The sequence below is a fragment of the Perissodus microlepis genome, chromosome 7 (genome assembly GCF_051167445.1).
Source record: "Perissodus microlepis isolate ML-2025 ecotype Zambia chromosome 7, ASM5116744v1, whole genome shotgun sequence".
NCBI lineage: Eukaryota > Metazoa > Chordata > Actinopteri > Cichliformes > Cichlidae > Perissodus > Perissodus microlepis.
The window spans coordinates 6,072,404-6,092,547 of NC_140467.1; the positions used below are offsets into that span (position 1 = coordinate 6,072,404).

The 20,144-nt window shown below is 37.4% G+C and overlaps 1 protein-coding gene across 1 annotated transcript in view; it reads right to left on the bottom strand.

Moving 5' to 3' along the window:
- pdhx (pyruvate dehydrogenase complex component X) overlaps window positions 1–14,164 on the bottom strand; it is a 30,763-nt gene extending 16,599 nt beyond the window's left edge. The window contains exons 1-5 of the mRNA XM_084933007.1: window positions 13,993–14,164; window positions 10,198–10,281; window positions 6,487–6,587; window positions 1,612–1,820; window positions 264–362 (exon numbers count right to left, since the gene is read on the bottom strand). Of these exons, the coding sequence (XP_084789133.1) occupies window positions 264–362; window positions 1,612–1,820; window positions 6,487–6,587; window positions 10,198–10,281; window positions 13,993–14,128 (629 nt within the window). The 5' untranslated portion in view covers window positions 14,129–14,164. The remainder of the gene's footprint in view (window positions 1–263; window positions 363–1,611; window positions 1,821–6,486; window positions 6,588–10,197; window positions 10,282–13,992) is intronic.
- Between the last annotated feature and the right edge of the window lie 5,980 nt (window positions 14,165–20,144).

Consider the following 20,144-nt stretch of genomic DNA (forward strand, 5'->3'; position numbering starts at 1 on the left):
ATAAGAAAAAAAAAAAAAAGTCTTAAATTTGCCACCATAAATAAGCCTGACAGCTTGTTTGCACTTTTTACAACCTCCAGCATAACTGATGCACAGATGTTTATTATTATAGGAAGGTATATATCCCATATGCTTGCCTTAAGCATGATAGATCTTGCAAAGAAAAAAGAAAAAGACAAAAGAAAGTTAAGCCAGTTAAGTGAAAAAACAAACAAACAAAAAAAAACAAAAAAAAAAACAACTTGTGTCATTTAGGCACTTACTCCTTTGTGATTATTCCTCTAGGGCCTGTGGGTGTGGCCAGTTTTGGATCCAAACCATGAGTGTCCAGAATGTGTCGTGCTGCTGGGCTCAGACGTAACCTGGAAAAGAAAACGAGAGAGTGGCAAAACTTTCAGTTTTAAAGACCTCATCTGGTAGCTTCAAGGTAGTTGCAGAGAAACTTCAAATGAGTTTTACATGGGACAGCTTACCCAATACCATGTGGTGACACTAAACTCCATTGCTTAACTATAAAGACTAGTGTAATTTAACATCTTTCTTCTGACATATCAGTCAATGTTTTTTCGTTTCTAGCACAAAAACATGAACAGATAAAGAAATTTCTCTAACATTTATTACGTCCAGTTATTCATGAGTCCCTGAGCGCGCTCTGCTCAAAAGAGCTGGTTGTTCTGTTTCTGCATACAGATGTGTGCTGCCAACAGGGAATTTGTAGAGTCCCATCTGGTGGATAAACTATGGAAGATCACCAGTAATATGACGACTGAATTATGTTTTTCCCCATATTTTTTTTTTTTTACTTTTTACTTGTTCATTTATTTATTCAGATTTTGTAAAGGCCAATACTGATGTATCAGCTAATACATAATACCGTTTGGGCTCTATAGACACAGTCAGTTATATGGTTCACTTAACTAGTGCAACAATGTACACGATAACTTTAGTGAAATAAAAAAAAAAAATCTTCACATCTAAAAATATTTATACTGAAAAAAATAATGCATAAAAAAGTCTTTAACTGTCAATGTTGTTTTCCACTCTAGATCTCCACTCTAGATATATCCATGCTTGACCTTTTGGCCCTGCCACAGTGATGTTACCAAAGTTCAAATCTGAATATGAGAATGTGCTCAGCAAAAAATGTTTGCAAAACAAGTTCCGTTTGTCAGGGAGTGGTTCCTTTGCCTTTTACAACAGTATTTATTGTGTAAATAGGGACATTCTGAAATGTGAACAGAAAAAGATCATCTCATTCATATTACATGGTGGTAGATACTGCAAAATCCAATCCAACCAGCACAATGTGCTCTAAACAAGAAAAGATAACCTCATTCATTCATTCATTATGTATCTTAAGGCTACGGAATCGCTTTATCTACTTTTGATCAAATTGGAGTGCTAGAAACCACAATGGCCTACTGTGTAAGCACATTGAGTGCATGGAAAAACTCGTCATGTAACCAATAGGGGTTAAAAAGGATTGTTCTGTAGAGTGAATAAAGGTCTATGGACTCTACATCAGATTTATTAAACTAAATATTTGACAGATGTCATTTGACTAAGCAAAACAAACAAACAAAAAAACAAAAACATGAAAGTGACACTCACTGTCCTGATGTGACTGGTTTTGGTGCAGAAGGTGGCGAGGGAGCAGAAGAGGTCACAACCGAGGTAGCAACTGCTTTTGTAGCAGGTGTAGCTTCAGATGGAGGTGCAGCATCTGAAGAGGGGATCTCTACTTGTTTCCAGTCCTGCCCTTCCTCCACCATGAGAGCAATGAGAGTTCCAAGGCGCACGTTGCGACTACCCTCTTCCATCTGTAGAGAGAGAGGTGTACTAATAAAATTGGTTCAATAATTTCATAATTACAGCGGAGACTGCTAGAACACAGGTGAAGAACTATTTTGAAATAGATAAAGGGAAGGTGAAAGTGGGAAAGTGACATTCATCACTTAACCTGTGGTAACTGAACAGATGAACCTGCCAGGAATTATTAGAGGATCCCTTGAAAATGACGCCACCTTCTCAGTGACAACAACATCTACTGGAATAGGTTCGTCGAGGATGTGTCTTATGCTCTTCAAAGCTGTCAACCATTGATTTACCATGTTCTTATGAAGTAAGCTAAATCCAGAGCAAGCTTTTTCCTACTCTCCAGCGCCTGTGTAAGGTGTTGTTCCTCACATATTGATCAATCTAAATGAAAGGCCAAAGCTTAACATAGTGTGCTCAACTACTGCATTGGATCTCATTTCAAACCATATGTCCTTATTGAGCTGCCCCTAAACATGTAGCACAATTTGATGAGGAGGACAATCAGGAGGATGAAGAACTACCTATGTTGTTCTACTTAAATATTCAACAAGACCACGGGTAAGTTAAGGGAAAAAAAAAAAAAAAAAAAAAAAAAACCTGACCTGAAAAAAGAAAGATGAACAATAAATAGTCATTAAAGAAAATTAAAAATTATAATAATTAAATAATGGAATCTATGATCATAATGCCAACATTGTAAACATAATCCACCCCTCTCCTTTAGGCTTGCAAAATCAAAGTAGGATTAACAAAAATAAATAAATAAAAAATAAAAAGTAATATTAACTCACATCTACTAATCTGCCCCATATAGTAAAACATTAAAGTTTCATTTAAAACAAAGTTTTAAAGGAAAACATAATCCTTAAATGACAGGTTAAAAATGTATTTTTTTTTTTTTTTGGCATTATATAAGTGTGCATTAAGCCTATGCGTGACTTATTCTTCATATTTAGTGACCCCACAGTGCCCTTGCTGGCCAGTGGGAGGTGAAAGATGAGGTAATATGTAAAGAGGTTTTCCAATATATATTTTGTTCTGCAAATTTCCACAGATATTCATCTTCAATCGTGAAAAGGATTTTTCCATGCAAACAAAACACACAACTTAAAATGTGTAGGCCAAATAAAAGAACATAATGTATCAAGACAGAAACACAAATTCATTCATTCATTCATTCATTCATTCATTCATTTGGATAACCCACCCAAAATTCTTGTGTGTGTGTGTGTGTGTGTGTGTAACAGATTGAAACTGTGTTCTAGGAAACACATCAGCAGGTGAAGATTTGCAGTCTAGTACAACAGTTCTGTGGTAATTGGCTATGGATTTAATGCTGTTTTGTAGCCAGTCCACCAACTCCCCTATGTCAACCAACACAAATAATTTCTTAAGTGATAATAAATGCTGCTTAATATTTATTTCAATTTTACATTATGCAGAAGCACACAACCAGCACTGCTGATAGCATTCAAGCGCTAAAAAGTAATAGTGTTACAGTGTATCATGTGCACGCACGCACAAAAAATACTACCATTGCCAAAGCACTTAAGTGGATCTTTGAAGTAAAAATCACATGCAATGTTCACAGCAGGCATTATAGATATTTGCATAAACAGGTGCTTCGTGCACTGCGGTGGTGTGGCACTCAACACTGCCATCAAATAGTTACGGAACACCAAAACCTATGGGAAGTGCAAATTATGTTTCTAACCTCATCTACATAAAGTTAAGGTAACCGAAAAAAATCCATCTCCACTGGAAGCAAGTTAAATTCTAAATCTTTGCTGCTTTTATATCCTCATGTCATCTTTATGACCCACAAATCTCTGCAATCAAAGAAATACTGCTGTTGTGACTTATTAAAGAGATGGTATGGAAAGTTGCAGTGGTCAGGCATGGACAGTTATTTTGTGGCTAATTTTTCTATTACACATATTTGGAGGCATACATATATTTTTATTTCAGACCACATTTGGGAATAACCATATTTAATAAATCACTTTGTATAGCTCTTATGTCCCAGGTGGAAAATTTATTGCAATCTGCATCATTATTTGAAGCTTAAAGAGCCTGTCAGGTAAGTCATTTGAATCTAATGCGACTGTGACAGTTTCTACTAGTAGAGATTGCATAACTGCCACAGGGAGGTTTCCCACAGCTGTGAGAGTGCACTCACATGTATACGTTTTATCCCCAATATCACAAATCAAGTTTTATTATCCAGGCTATTTTTCTTCATTTTAGTTACTTCTCTTTTGCATGGCACCTGTGTAAAAAAAAAAAGTAGGCTATCTGTGAAAAAAGTGAAGCACGTGGCAATAATGTCTACAGCTTACAATGGTGCAGCAATTTAGGATTTTGCAGACACTCACTATTCTTACTGCCCAGTGAAAAAAGGTATAAATTTTACATAGAGCCCTTAAGAGACCTCTCACGAAACCTTCAGCACGGCTAAAGATATTACAAAACCAGACCATTTATGAGGCTTAACTTTCAACATAATGTTTTTATACAACAATACAAGCCCTTTGAGACTTTCAACAGCTTATTGACAATAATCTCAAAATAACAGTTGTTGGATGCTATACCTGTACAACGTTTTACATACGTTACCTGATAACGACCATTTCAGGTCTGTTTTTAAATTGTTATAGTCTATACTGGCATACACAGTGTACAGAAGAAGATGAACACAAAGCTCAGAAGGACCCTCTGATTATACAGTGTATGAGCAGTTTACTTGGAAAAGGAACACAAAAATAGAGAAAATGAGACAGTTTTGTTTAGTTAGTAAGGCAAGGTTTGCTCCTGATCAATAGAGCATGATAGATAATGTAAAAAGAGGATGGCAGTTATATCTTTCACTTATCAAACAGACTGACAGTCCAATTTAAGCTCTTTCACATAAAATCACACATGTGGAGGGGTGATAAATGACAAACTTGACAGGTTAGCGCTGCAGAATGTTTGGACATCCTTATCAATTCATTGATTCATGAATCTTCCTCTAAATCTTTCCTGCAATTTACTTTTGGTCTTAATCACCAACTAATCAACTTTTAAATACCATCTGTCACCTTTTAATTAATTTCTAGACAAGGCCTCTTTTATTTCAATTTCCTGAACACAGGGCACCAACATGAATTTTATCTTCAAAAATATTTGTTAGTTCACAAGTCGATGGGTCATTGTACGCTTGACTAACTTTAGGACTGAAGTGCGAGGGTCAGGGTAGAGCAAAGCAGTAAGCGCTTAATAAGATGCAGTAATCCACGGTGCTAGTGTTCAATATCACGAGCAGGATCCATGGCTGATGGCTGGAAATTGGTAGTGTGCCATAGCAGTACTAGACCCCCATAAATAAACCCTGTGGTGCACAAGTTTCATGTCTGCTTTAGTCTGTACAGGATTGCACCAGCTGCAGGTAATTATTGTAGTCTATATATTAGAAACCCACTGTGTGTTTGGAGAGCCACAATTATACTTCTAAGGCGTTAATGCACTCTGACCCTGACAAAGTGCCACATTTTTTTGTCATGTAAGAGGAAAATACAAATCTCTGAAACGGCACCAAAGTCTGCTGGTTTTTCCAATACACATGTTCTTTGTCACAGACTGAGAGAACGAAAGCTTGGGGGCTTATCTAATGCAGACCATCTTTCTCCGCCAGCTAAAGCCCCTACCCCCAATTCTTCGATGGTTGCTATAGAAACTACTTCATCCCCACAGTGGCTAAGACAAGGATGGAGTAAGTGAATGTGAAAAAGTGCAACCAAATGAAAACATAAATATATTTCTAACTAAAAAATTAGTGTATCGTATACTCTGAATTGTCAGTATATCTGTGTGTATATTTGTGAGTACATCTGCTTGCGAGAACTGGCTGCATATTTGTTTTTGTTGTGGTTTCAAACACATTGCCTAATTGAACCCTCTTGCTCCCAGGCGTCATTACAACTTCAGCATGTCCAAAATTACATAGCCAGAGAACATGTTGTATAATAATTACATAAAGCACTCTTGCACTCTTTGTGACATGAAAGAATATTTTGGCTTTTGTGCATTTACAGGAACATACACAGAAAATACCCAACCACTATACCTAATTTTTTTTTTTTTTTTAATTAAGGCAAATCTTGATGAAATAAGGAAATTACCTCAGATTCCCCTTGCACAAAGTCATTAAATCACAAATATGTATTAATAAAGCAATAGAGATAAAATATTTTCATCATTCTTAGGAAAAAAAAAAACATGTGGTGTAGTACTGATGAAAGACAACTGATTGCTTGGTCTTTGACAGCCTATTAAAAATTCAAACAGCTAGCAGACTTGGGGGATGGAAAGAAAGAAATATTTGTCAGTAAAGGCACCTTGTCAAAGCTTTGCTGTCACTGGAAAGAGAAAACTATTTAATAAGCACAGCCAATTAGCAAAATTAATGAAGGAGCCTTGAAAGATGATGATATCCTGCGTTATTTAAATGATTCCGTAACATAACATTAAGAACTGCACACACATCTTAACACATCCTCAGACCTTCCACTTAATAACTTATCTAAGAAAAAAGTATCCAAGGCCCAAGAATGCCTGCTCTTTTTAAATAAATTCACATTTCTAATAATCTATGTCAGAACAGCACCATGTGTGTTTTTGCTCACTCACCAATATCTTCGCCAAGACGCCGTCATCATTAGATTCCATGGTAACCACAGCCTTGTCAGTCTCAATCTCGCAAAGGGCATCACCTGCTGCAACTGCCTCACCTGAAGATGTAAACAAACACATCTGAGAACTTTCAGATAATAAAATAAAATAAATACTTGTTTGGTATTTCAACACCAAATTTTATATTTTCTGGGAGTGTTTCGGACCTTTGTGGAAGTGCAGCTTATTCATTCTATCATGAATGCATGTATCACAATCATCAGTAGCAATTTGAATCGCACTTCATACACAAAGAGAACAAATTTGTTGCATAAAGATGAAGGAATTCCACTGAAAGAACAAAAAGGTTATGCAAAAAAAGTTTCTCCTCCAGCTTACATATCAAATGAAAGAACCAATCAATGTTTCATGGGAAAGAATGTGAGATCTGAAAATGCAGCAAGTCTGATAGAAGGCAAGATCGCTGGCTATCCCAGTAGGTTCTCACTAGTCCACTTCATGAAAGAGCTGGAATACATTATCATCTGATTTGCAAAGAAGTAGGATAGCAATTAGGAACCACTGGTTCTGTAATGCTCAGATACTTAAGAAATTCAAATTTTTTGCAACTTAAATGGTATTTCAGTCAAGCCAGAAACAAATTGATGTTGTCAGTTCTTTGGAAAACCGGCTTTTGCAGTCAATTTCAATCAATTTCATGGACACAGTCAAGACCAGGATCAATATGAGTGAATCTTCTTATTGGCTGTGTGATAACAGGAAGTGGTAGGAACGTAGTTCATTTTTGTGTTGCACTCTGGTTTCCTAAAGGCTGGGGCCTAAAAAAGGGTTACCCAAATTTGATATCTGGTCACATTTTAATCAGCTGTGAGATGATACGTAACATGGCAATGTAGCAAATTTTGAAAACAGGATGCCTAAAAAATATTTTGCAAAATTGCAAATAATTTTCTAAATGTATAGGATTTATTAGAGGTAGGATGAGGTGTAGGAAGAAAAAAAAACAAACAAAAACAAAACAGGGTAGGAAATTTTAGGTGGAAAGAAATGGGGGAAAGGTTGGAAGAGCAGAGGGAGTATTGATCTTGGAAGCCCCTGAGAGTTAATGCAGATTGGATTGGTATGAGGTTTTAACACCACATGACCCCTGGGGTGAGGTGCAATGTGCAGAAATAAAGATTAAAAAAGGTGACCCTGGGCATTTTCACAGTGCAATGGACATGATGACAAAACTAGCCTTGTGCCTGGCTGAAGAATAGGGATGGGTATCGAAAACCGGTTCTTGTTGAGAACCGGTTCCCACTGTTTCAATTCCTTGGAATTGTTTGCCATTTTTGCAAACGATTCCCTTATCGATTCCAGTCGCCCCGAATGACGTCACCACGTTGCGGAGCGTCATTTACCTGACAGGAAACATGGCGGCTCAAACGCTCAAAAGTTTGGTTATACTTTACGAGAACGGATGACAACAGGGCAACTTGCAATACTTGCAAAGTAGATATTTCATTTAAGGGAGGAAACACTACGAATATGCAAAAGCATTTGCTCACAAAACACACGATGACCTTAAATGAATGTCGTGTTTTTAATTCCGCTCCGGACTCGTGAATCTCAACCCAGCAGCAGCGGTAACGTTTGCACGTCCTCTCCCGTTAATGCGGCAGGTAAATAATCAACTAACAGTGCATATTATGTTAGCGCGATCTGCCTTATTACAAAACCTGCCATTACTGTGCATTTAGGTGACCATGATGAGAGAGACAGAGTCTGGCTGGCTCAGATGCTGGCAGTTCTCGCTGCAGTTTACCGGTAGCGTCTCCTTTCAGGCCAGGATAGACGAATGTCACCGAGCAGTGACTAAGTTTGTGGTCAAAGGCTTGCACCCATTTGCCACAGCAGATGCCCCGATTTTCGGTAAGTGAATGTGTTTAATTGTAGGCAGGGACATTACTGGATATTCTTCTGTAATTGCTACAGAATAATTTATGTTATACTTTGTTATTGCTACAGAAGAATATTTATTTTATTATTTTACATTTACTATTTTTTTTTCCTGGGGACCCTGTGACACCCCATTGAAGAGCCGTAGGCTGTGGATCTCTTAAGATCTCACTGTTGGGTTTGTAAGGCCATGTTACTCCTAAATTTCTATCTTGTTCAAAGAGAAGATATAAAACAAAATTCTAAGCTAATCGACCTTAGTGTTCTCCTTTTTTTTAAAAAAAAGAATCGATAAGAGAATTGATAAAGAATCGAATCTTTAAACAGAATCGAAACTGGAATCGGAATCGTGAAAATCTTATCAATACCCATCCCTACTGAAGAATTCATCTACCACCATTCAAGTTTCACCATGTTTTTTTCAGGACATTATGATGTCATAGTCAATGTGACCTTTTAGATATAAATGTAATCGCCTAATCATTTACCCTCTTAAACACTGTGTACTGTCATAATTAGGACTTTATTCTAGAGTTATGAACAGAGTGAGTGTGATCCTTGATCATCAAAATCTAATTAGTTGATCTGTCTAATCAAGCAAACATCTATGCCAAGTCCACAGAAATTTAAATCTTCTAAGCAATATTTCACCGGCTACAATGGTATATAGAAGGATAAGCTTAAAATCTATTAACAACAACCAGGACTGTCAGTGATGCAGAGGCAACAAAGTACACAAATCCAGCTTATCCGATTTCTCAAATTTATATAGGTTTAGTGTAGCATGGTGCTGCAGTGGTTAGCACTGTTTTGAATGGCTGGCTTTGAATCCTTAAAAATCCAAATATTGACTTTCAAGCTCGTTAGAATTGTACAAATATAGCACACCTCATATAGTGTGCGTCCATGCATCTTTGCACGCTTTAATAGTTTATTGCACCTAACTATGTAAAGTCTGAGAATACGTTTTTGGAGACGTCTACATCACTGTTATTTCTGCACACTACTGTAAATAATATAGTAGACATGGTTTTAATGTTGTGGCTCACTTAAGAATACCTGTAAAAATAAATTCCCCTAAACTGAACCTTCTCACTACTGTTTCAATGTTTTGCTGAAAAAAAAAAAATGATAAAAGGATTCATTTGACCCTTTCAGGTAGATCCTGTTCAAATACCAGTTCAAGCAGCAGTTGATTAATTGAACATATTATCTTATGCAAATTGAGTGCTTTTAATCAGTCTCCCATAAACTCATTTTTAAAAAGCAAGAAAGTAGTAGTGTAGATATATTTTTCTCAAATAATTCATCTGTTTTTTCCCCACCTTTCTTACTCACTCACACACAAACAAACTCAAATCTAACCTCAAGTCACAGCACATAGCAACACAGCAGAGAAGCCAATCAGAATTCAGCATCTGGCCTCTTGATAAATGAGTGTGCGGCTAAGGATCCTGGCTATGCAGAGTTGCTAAACAGTGACTGATAATGACTGCCATGGTCCTTGAGCCAATTAGCCACCAGAGGCCCTCAGGTGACCCATTTCTCAGGCCTCTCTCTGTTACTTTAAGAACTGAATATATTTGGAAACCAACTGAGCACTACAGGGGAGGATATTACAAGTACAAGAAAAGTGAAGCATCTGTCCCTTTGGATAACATTAAAACGCAAAGAGGTTTAAAATCTGTCAAAGAAGCTCAGTACAAATGTGTGATGAGTGTCTGTTAAATTTTCTAATAAAGTCTTCTGTCAACGTGCTTTCTTTACCTTCCTTCTTCAGCCATTTGACTATGTTTCCCTCCTCCATGGTAGGAGAGAGTGCGGGCATCTGCACTTTGAGTGGACTGACGCCTAGAGGAGAGAAAGAAAACAACATATGATTTACGACGGCACATAATGTCAAGGGTTTCATTAGGTTTAAATTTAAAACAAAAATCCCCCCTTTCTTTCAGAATAGGAAAAAAATTAGCCCTTCCAGTAAGGTTTTGCAATTTCATCTAAAATATTTGAATGTCAAAATGCATCAAGTAACATACTCAGAAGTAGCACTGAATAGTTCGAATAAAGCCCTTGGGGGTCCGTATGTTCAACTTGCAGCAGAGCACAAGAGACAGCGGTACCATGAAAATGTTGCCATGTCACTTATACAACTGTGCTCCTGGATGACACCGGACCAGAAGATGCAAAGGCATTTGTATCATTGTGGTCCCCAACTGTCACCATCTGTAGTCACACAGAAGGCCAGAGTTCACACTAGAGCTTCAGGCTGCCAGAAGAAAACATAAATCCAAGATAACGGCTTTACTACATATGGTAGTAAAGCTGAAAGCAACAAAAATAATGTTTAGAGCTCAAACACGGTACAACGTAAAATGAATAGCCCTTTGTTTTTACACATTCTTTATGTTCACTGAACAACACACATATTACAGTCATTTATAATAGAATTTTTTAATGCATGATACATATATTAAAAAAAAGTTTCTGTTAGCAGTAAACAAGATTAACCCAAACAGGTAAAAGAAAAACAAAAACTAAGAAAAAAAAAAAAGCCCTTTCCATTTGACTCCACACTTTAAATTAATCTTACATAATAAAAGTCAGGCAGCCGAGTTAGTCAGTTATATAACTATAAATCTATATACATTTAATTTAAAAGAGAAATGAAAAATTTTAATAATTTGGGGATGCAATTATTCAAATTCTTGGTGTGTTAGTTTTTATTTATTGTAACATGGCCTTTGTTTCATGTTGCATGGTCTCTGGCCAAACTGTGTGCTGCTGCCACCTGCTGTATGTTCAGCAGTGGTGCAAAACTTCAGTGTGTAAGGAAGATCTTGATGCACGCTCAATCATCCAGGTAAGTAAATCTCCAAAGGTTGATTCTGTTCATCTGGACGTCCAGATGAACAGAATCAACCTTTGGAGATGTTGTGTATTTATATGGCATACGTGTTGTTTCAGTACTCAAAAACAGAAAATCTGTCTGTTTACACTTTATCTTCTTCATGCTTAAAGTCCCAAAACATTTACTGGGCAGTAGGGCTGCACGATATTAGGAAAACCTGCGATGTGCGATAACTGTGATCAAAACTGCGATAACCATATGACTTGCGATAAAATAAATAGCAAAAAACCCCAAAAAACCCCGAATACATAATTTCCGTTTTACTGCAACAGTTTTATTTAATGGAAGCTGCTGTATTAGCAGTGTAACAACAAAGTGCACTTTAACAATGAAACATTGCCCCCATAAAAAAATTTCTGAGGCTTGAATTCTGAAAGACATCCTTCCTGGTCTCTAGAATTAGTTTGAAATAAACATAACTTAAATTATACTGCAAATTATCTCAATGCAGCTGTTCATCATTTTACCACTCACCAAGTAGTTAAGATGTAAGTCAAAACTGAAGAGGAAACTTTACTGTAGTGCTTGCGTAGTTTTCAGCTTGGCTCAGTTCAAACATGACAGTCTTGCGGCATGTTTCGTACATTTGTGGAATGGCGACATGGGAAAAGTAGTTTCGTGAGGGGATGCGGTATCTCCGGTCCACTTTATGTATCAGACTGGTGAAGCCCTCTCTGCTAACTGTATTTATAGGCATCATGTCTTTGTCAAAAAATGTGTAATGGCCTCTGTTATTTCTTTGTAGCGCTTCGACGTTTTCTCTTAAGGAGTTCCACTTGAAAAACTCTGATACAGAGACGGCTGTTGGACTGCTGCGCTCTTTGTCTTAACATTAGCAACCTGTTTGGCTAGCCCTGTCTTTCTGTAACTCTTCAAACAGTTCTCTGCGGTTGTTTTGAAGATGATGGTGGAGATTAGTCGTGTTTCCTCTGGTGGTTGCCACGAGTGTTCGGCAAGTTTTGCAGAGCACCTGTGTTTGGAGAACGTCGTCTTTATCAAATCCAAAGTACCTCCAAATAAGCGAGGTACTATTTTTTTCTTTTAGGCACGAGTTCATAGTCAGTAGCGTTCTCGTCATGCGTCTCGCTCTCAGCCTTTACAACTCTGACTCGTTGCAGGCAGCGTTGTTCGCTCCCCACCTGCGTAGGAAGCGGGCCTCAAATCCATTTGATTGGTTAATGCCGTGAAGGGCTCTATTCGACTGGTCAAATTTATAAAGGGGTTTCTTTGATTGGTAAATTCTTTAAAGCACGTGTGTAAACATTTTAAGGTACCCAATTATCGCAGTTTACGTCGTCTTTTGCGATGGGCCCATCGCGCAGGCTGATATCGCGATGACAATAAATTTTCGATTTATTGTGCAGGCCTACTGGGCAGTTTTATTTCTGAATGAGATTCATTGACAAAGAATGACATCTGTGTAACTTTTCAAATTCATATACTCACACTGGATTTGGGACTGAACATTTTATTTTCATTACTGACACGTTTACATGTCACAGCGGGGAAAAAAAAAAAATTAAGCGCAGGAATCATGGGCATATGGGCATATCATGGGCACAACAAGTTCCACCAGAACAGCTTCAGTGCATCTCTTCAAATCTGCAAATAGTGAAGTGCCAGTACCCTAAAGCACCATCATCCTGGAGGAGCTAGTTTAAGGTTTCTCAATAAGATCCCTTTAAATAAAGTTCTGATACACCGCATTTACACTCTTGGAACTTTTTTGGAACACTTTAAGAGTCATGGCAACAGATGTGCCTCCATAGAATCCTATCCCCAGCGCCCTCTTTTGTTACACCAACCGTCTGCATCTTCTCCTTCACTACATCCTCTGTGGTCCTTCCCCTTTTCCTCCTGCCAAGCAGCTCCATATTCAAGACCTTTTGCCGAACATATCCACGATTCTTTCTTTGAACATATCCAAACCCTCTCAGTCTCGCCTCTTTAACTTAAAGCGCTCAATCTGGGCTCTGATATACTGAGTGTTAATCTTGTCCATTCTTTGCACTCCCAATGGAAATCTTAGCATCTCCAAATCTGCTTGCTGTCTTTTAGTCAGTGTCACTGTCTCCAGACTTTAAATCACAGCAGGTCTGGCTGCCATCATGTAAACCTTCCCTTTCACTCTTTCTACTATCACGTCTGACACTCAACTCCACCCTGCCTACACTCTCTTCACCTCTCTTATACACTGTTCATTGCTTTTGTTGTTTGACCCTACGTGTTTAAACTCATCTACCATCACTCTTTCTTCTCCTTGCCGCTTCACTGTTAGCACTTTTTGGAGCTAATACTCTTTTTTTTTTTAACATCTAATGATTCTGCTACAAATGTGACAGCTTTGATGACGCAAGTTGGCTTACAGGGAGAGAAACAAGACTGGTTGGAGACAGGCAAGATAATCCAAGTGATTTAGAAAGCGGCATTAGCAGCTTTCCATACAGTTAACTGCAAAAAATAACCATTACATTTTTCGCTTAACACTCATGCCAACCCTCTCATTTACCAACACCGCTGCTATTTGTCATGCCCTGACAAAACGAAAGCAAAGTAACGTTGCACCATTAAAGGGTAGTGACGATTGCAAATGCCAGCGATTGACAGCACAGAAAGGGCAACAGCTATTTACCTGGTAATCTGTCAACACTTACCGAGTACCCATGGCGACTGAAAGAAGTGTCTGACTTGGTCTTGCCATTGGTGTGTCGACCTTAAACATTTATTAAAATTATTCAGTCTGAGGCCAAATAACATTCCCTGACGACCCAAACGCAAGGAGGCCGCCATGTTATCGTCCTCCGTCGGCGAGACGTGTCCATACAGATGCCTGACGACAAAAAAGGAGGGGGTGGGGTGAAGAAGGACAGAGCCCTTTTCTGCCATAAAATCCGTATTTTTAAAAGAAAAACATGAAGCACAGAAAATTTTTTAAACGCAAACACTGGACTAATGAAAAAAAAAGTTTACCCCGGTGATAAATGTATTATAAGCTCGTGTAGACATTAACGATCAGGCAACAAGAGTCTTACCTATATTGGTCCTTCAAGTGCCTTTACAATGTAGTTCTGTCGCTTTTAAATAGACTCAGTGAACTACTGCCCTCTGCTGTGAAGGTACTTTGTTAAAGGATGAAAAGGGTCGATGCTCGTGCTGAACTGCTGTTGTTGTTCGTACTATATCGAAGGGGAGAGATATGTACGCAGAGCCAGACTTTGAGAAGAACAAATTCTTTCCCGTTACCACAACAAAACCATTTATTAATTTATCTATAAAAACAAGTGTTGTCATTATGGAAGAGTGTGCTGTTGGTTATGTATTTCTCTCTGTAACTCAGAGACTTTTAGACAAGAATGTTTGTAATGAATGCATTGTAAATTGCACACATATTACCAACATACATTCAAAGATACATAAGGACATATTTCAAAATGTTTCTTTATCCATTTTTATTCTGCTTATTCAAGATTCGAGATCCCTTTTTTTGTCACGCACATAGTTATACAAGTATAACACGCAGTGAAACCTGATATGCTCCACGAAAGTAAGTAAAGTAGGTAGATATATACAAAGAGGACATTACATGCAATAAGTGAGTGAATTACATACAAGTTAAATAGAATAAAACAATCTGGAAATTTACAATTTTAAAATTTGGGCATGTACATTGTGTGAGTGTGGTGTTAAAGTTGTGCCGCAAAGAAGTCAGAAGGATCAGGCATGATATGGGAATGTTTGTTTTTTGTCCTTAACACAGCTGTTCGCATACCAGGACATGATGTTCTGTGTGAGGATGCTCTCCACACCGCCTGTATAGAAAGTCCTGAGGATCTCTGGAGAGACCCTGAACTTCCTCAGTTGTCGCTGCCTAGCCTTTTTTGTACTGGACCTGAATGTGGGCAGACCATGTCAGATCTGAGGGGATGTGGACACAGAGGTACTTGAAGGACTCTATGTCACAATCCTGGGTCTTATGACCCAGTGTTTTGAGTTTTAGTTTATTTTGATGTTTATAGTATATGGTTAAGCTCATTAGTTTTTCTATTTCATTTGTTATTAGATTCCCCTTGTGTCTTCCAACCCCTGTTAAGTCTCCCTTGCCCTTCATGTGTTTCATGTCTGTGTCTTACATTGTCAAGTTCAGGTTGTCATGTCTGCGTCTCATTATGTTTCCTGTTTTATTTTGAAGGGGTCCTGTGTTCCTATGTTCAATGTTTTTAGTTTTACTCTCCCCTTGTGACATCGTTATGTTCATGTGTGTCAGCTGTTTCCCCATGTGTTTCTGTTTCCCCTCATTATCCTCCTGTGTGTATTTAGTCCGTGTGTCTTCAGTCATTCCTTGTCAGGTCATCTGTTGTTCATGCAGGTCATCCCTTTTTTTTTTCTGGCCTCAAACAAATGGTTGCACAAATATTATATAGCCTAGGATTGATCTGTTTAGTATATCTATCTATTTATTTATTTATTTTATACCCTACCCTAACCCTTTCACACACAGTTTTGACTGAATGGAAACATTTATGATTACACCAGAGTTTATGAAACTGCAACTTTTTGAAAACAATAGATTTTTGTAAAATGAAACCTGTCTAAAAAGAAAACAAGCCCAGAAAATGAGTAAATGTCAGTTCTATCCGGAACTTTATCGTCATCTGTCATCAATCTCAGTTGTGCTGCTGATAACGAACTGTGTCCAAGACAGTATCGTGAGTATTCTGGGGAAAAAAGAAAATACCAGTGTGAACATTTGATCCTGCAGTCTTTATTTTCATTTGATTTTAACATGAAATATAAATAACACAGGTAAAGATGGACAGTTTTATTTAGCTGCTTTGGGCTTCCAGCAGTGGTAGAGCTGGTTTATATGCTTTTAATATTTTGATGTTCAAATTATTTTTGAACTTTGTTTTCACTGAGGATAAGGGAAAATTCGAATTCAGTCAAACCAAGAAAAATGACCATTGTGTTTGGGTTTAGGAAATCTTGTGACTTTACTCAATAAAATCGTTATTTCAATTGAAAACTAAATTTTTAACAACCAGCAGAAATAATGAACTTTGTTTTATTTCACACTGAAAAACATTATCATACATTTCAAATATAACCCTAATGCGTTTCACCTTTTATGCAAAAAATGTACACTTGACACTGACATGTTTTATTTATTTATTTTTTTTTGGTTGAAACAAGGAAATTACAGCTTTAATTAATTGTCAAATGCAGACAAGGAAATCAACATTAATGGGAACTCCAAAATCTTCAAAGGAAATTGGCTCCATAACATACTGGAAACAAATAATTTGTGCATTTTCATGAATACTTCCTCATGTTTTTGGTTACAGCAAAAAATATGAACAAAGGTCATTTCAGAATTATTTTTTGTTTAATGCTAATGCAGAAGAAAAACCAAAATACTTAATTTCTTCGTTCTTCACAAGTACTTTAAATGCTACTTTCCTTACCTATCATAAGACTATGATCTAGTGTGTCATTTTGTAATGGGTAATAAAATGCTAGATTGACCTCCCCATAACCCCAAAAAGCAAAGCTGCATCAGTAACAGAGCACTAATCTGTCCAACTCAGTGTTGGGTTGGACGCCTCACAGGTCCATTTGAGTATGAGACAAAAATGATAAGGGGCCCAGATAAGCTGAGCCAGTGTATCCACTGAGAGAACACAATAGCCCCACTTATTGGCATGGGATGCAGACATAAAATCACATCTTGCTGTCTTCATGCCCATGCTTAGGCTATCTTTTATCACTTCCCTGTTCTTCCTCTTGCATCTATCTGATTGAATTAATGCTCTCCCTTTTAAATAATAAAATACCCTTTGCTTGGCTTATTCAAATCAGAAAATCATTTTGTAACTATAAGAGATAAAGGTACTCGTGGGGAGGTATTGCATATGCTTTTTGGCCAAACAAAGGCAGCCATTGTCTAATAAATCAGAACAAGGAGGCCACTAGATAATTATACCCCACGTAGAGTTTGTTGTCATCTTCCTAGACAATTGTCTGGACTGTTCTTATTATAATAGCATGTCTGTAAAAAAACAAAAAAAACAAACAAAAAACTCACACAAGAATTCAAAGTGCTAAAGTGAGGCACATGGATTAAATATCTCCTCAGGTGCAAATGTGTTTTTTCTTCCTTCCCAGATCGGTTACAACCGGTTTGGGCGCATGTTTGCATGAATGCTTTCGTTACCAGCACTCGATGACTTAGAATCAAGTCCTGTAAATACATGTCACGCTGGTTTAACGGTGCTCTCTTGAATTCGTCAGATATGCTGTCTTGTCATACGTGCAGCTTGCTTCTGGGAGCCATTTCAGTCACATACAGCACTATTCGTGTCACAGTATCAGAAGTATGTAAAGCTACGATTTGTGATCACTGGGCAGTGGTCTGTTAGGAAAATTATGCTCATGTTTGCAGAGGTTACGTGAGTCTAACATTTGCATAACTGCTCAATCATCTTCAGTGACTCACATCAAAGTCTTGTCTTATCACAGCTCACAGCAGTGATATAATATGCTTAATATTATTACAAAGTCAAACTAAGGCTAAATGTGAGCTGTTGATGTATTCCTGTGCTTCTGGTCATTACATTCATTAATTTCTCAATTCATCTCTTTGTAATACAGTATATCAGCGTTCATGTGCAATGAGCCTTAGTTTGCCTTAAACCACTTGCTGGTATGGTATCACGAGCAAATGCAGTAATGGTTACATAATACACAATTCAATATCTGCCTTGGTGTTTGCTTGACAGTTGGACTTTCGCCATGAGTATCCAAAGCATTAGTTTTGTTAGTTAATTTTGAAATTTTCTTGTCACATAAACAGCACAGATTAATTTCATTATCATTTCTTTCTTCTTTAATTATATGTGTCTTATTTGTTAGAAGTAAATTTTAGGAAGTTCACAACGGATGCTACGACACAAAGCTGCTTTTCAAAAAATTATGTTAACTGATTTTGACACTTGATTTTATACTTTTTTTTAACCATAGTTGACATTTTCCATTTTCTTTTACTATTTAAGGGTCATGTACAATCTAACTTTGTATACATCGAGCCTTAAATACAACTAGGTTTGATTTGGTATACATTTCAAATGTATGTATGGATCGTAACAAGATCAGCTCCAGAGAAACTATAGAGTGTGATTTGTTGATAATAGCTCTGAAAACAAACAATGGGATTTGATGAATAAACACTTCAGTTTGAATTACATTACTTCATGTAATACAACAATCGGACAATCACTAGCTATTGTTTCAGTCCAATCAGGAAGATTCTGTTTGTACCACTTTACATTAATTCATTCACCCATCCTTGAAACGCCTCTACTCAGATATGTTTTTTCACCAATAAGGAGTGTTCTGTTTAGCTTTCATGCATTCCATCAGTTCTGATCACAACCTATTGACAATTATGCTTTAAGAACAGGCCATGTTTTGTCTTTCAGTGTACAACATGCAATTATTGCCTTATGATGCATACGTATGAGACAGAATAGTGACTAAACTGAAAACAATGCAGTGTGGCACAGTGCGAAAGTGCAAAAGATAACGACTGAACGTGGTGTCAGTCATCAATATGTAAAGAAGGCTTGCATAAGCCAGATAAATCAAAGTTGAAGATTAGCAATGGATTTGCTTGCAAATGCAAGTCAAAGAAGGCAGTGTTTTACTGGCACTGCCTTTATCTTGCTGGCCATCAAGGCCCTCTCATTTGTCTGCTGCCTGCAGGAACCAGCTTGGCAGCTACAGCACACAGTGGCAAACAATTAACTGTGTGGCATTTCACACTGTCATGATAAAGCAGTAACTACCAGCACTATCTTTAAGTGCATGGCTTTTCAGAGTCAAGCTTGTAACAGATTTAGTGGGAACAAGGCTTTCACTTGTGGATCTAAACAGCACTCTGTAGCTCATCAATATTGTTCAAGTTTGGGCAAGAATAGCTGCAGTTTGCATATTAGACTGAAGCCAAATGCTAAATTAATTGCAAGTGTCTAATGCTGATTCATGTAACTACAATTCTTGAATTAAGCCTCAGGTCCTGGGGCTTTTATATTTGGAATTTGATTGTTCTCCCTGTGCTCCTGAGGTCCACTCTGGCTTCCCTACCGCAGTCCAAAGACATGCTCGTTAGCTGGTGATTCTAAATTGGCTGTAGGTGTGAATGCGAGTGTGATTGTCCAGAGTATCTGCTCTCGCCTAATGACAGCTGGGACCGGCTCCAGTCCCTGACACCCTGAACTGAATAAGCAGTTAAAAAAATGGATGGATGGATTTCAGTTTCTTAATTTACATTCAGATCTTACACATGGAATTCATGAAAATAAAGAGTTTTATAAAATAAAAACAGTTACAAGCTTTATTTGTAATATCAACAAACATTTACACACTTTCTGGACAGTTCAATGGATGTAAAGTATGAAATAGTACAAACCATATTGTTATATTGTAAATATTTATAGTTCATCACTAGTTTATGTATTCAGTGCTGTGCTTTGGCCTTATTATTTTCTTACTATTTTTTTTTTTCTTTTTGGTTGGTTTTTAAGCAGTGAACAATCATCCTTTCGTAAGTACACTTCACAGTATCAGTGTCAAAACACGCTACATACATTTCTTTTCCACATGTGTTTTGAATGTGTTATCAACATGTGCTCTTTTGGTACTTGGAAAAAGTATCTGTTTGAAAAGAAACATCTGAAAACTCTTTAAAAAATTGGTTATTATCATTTTTTCATCTTTTTAAAGCAAGATTTTAAGTGACCATGTCTGAGGT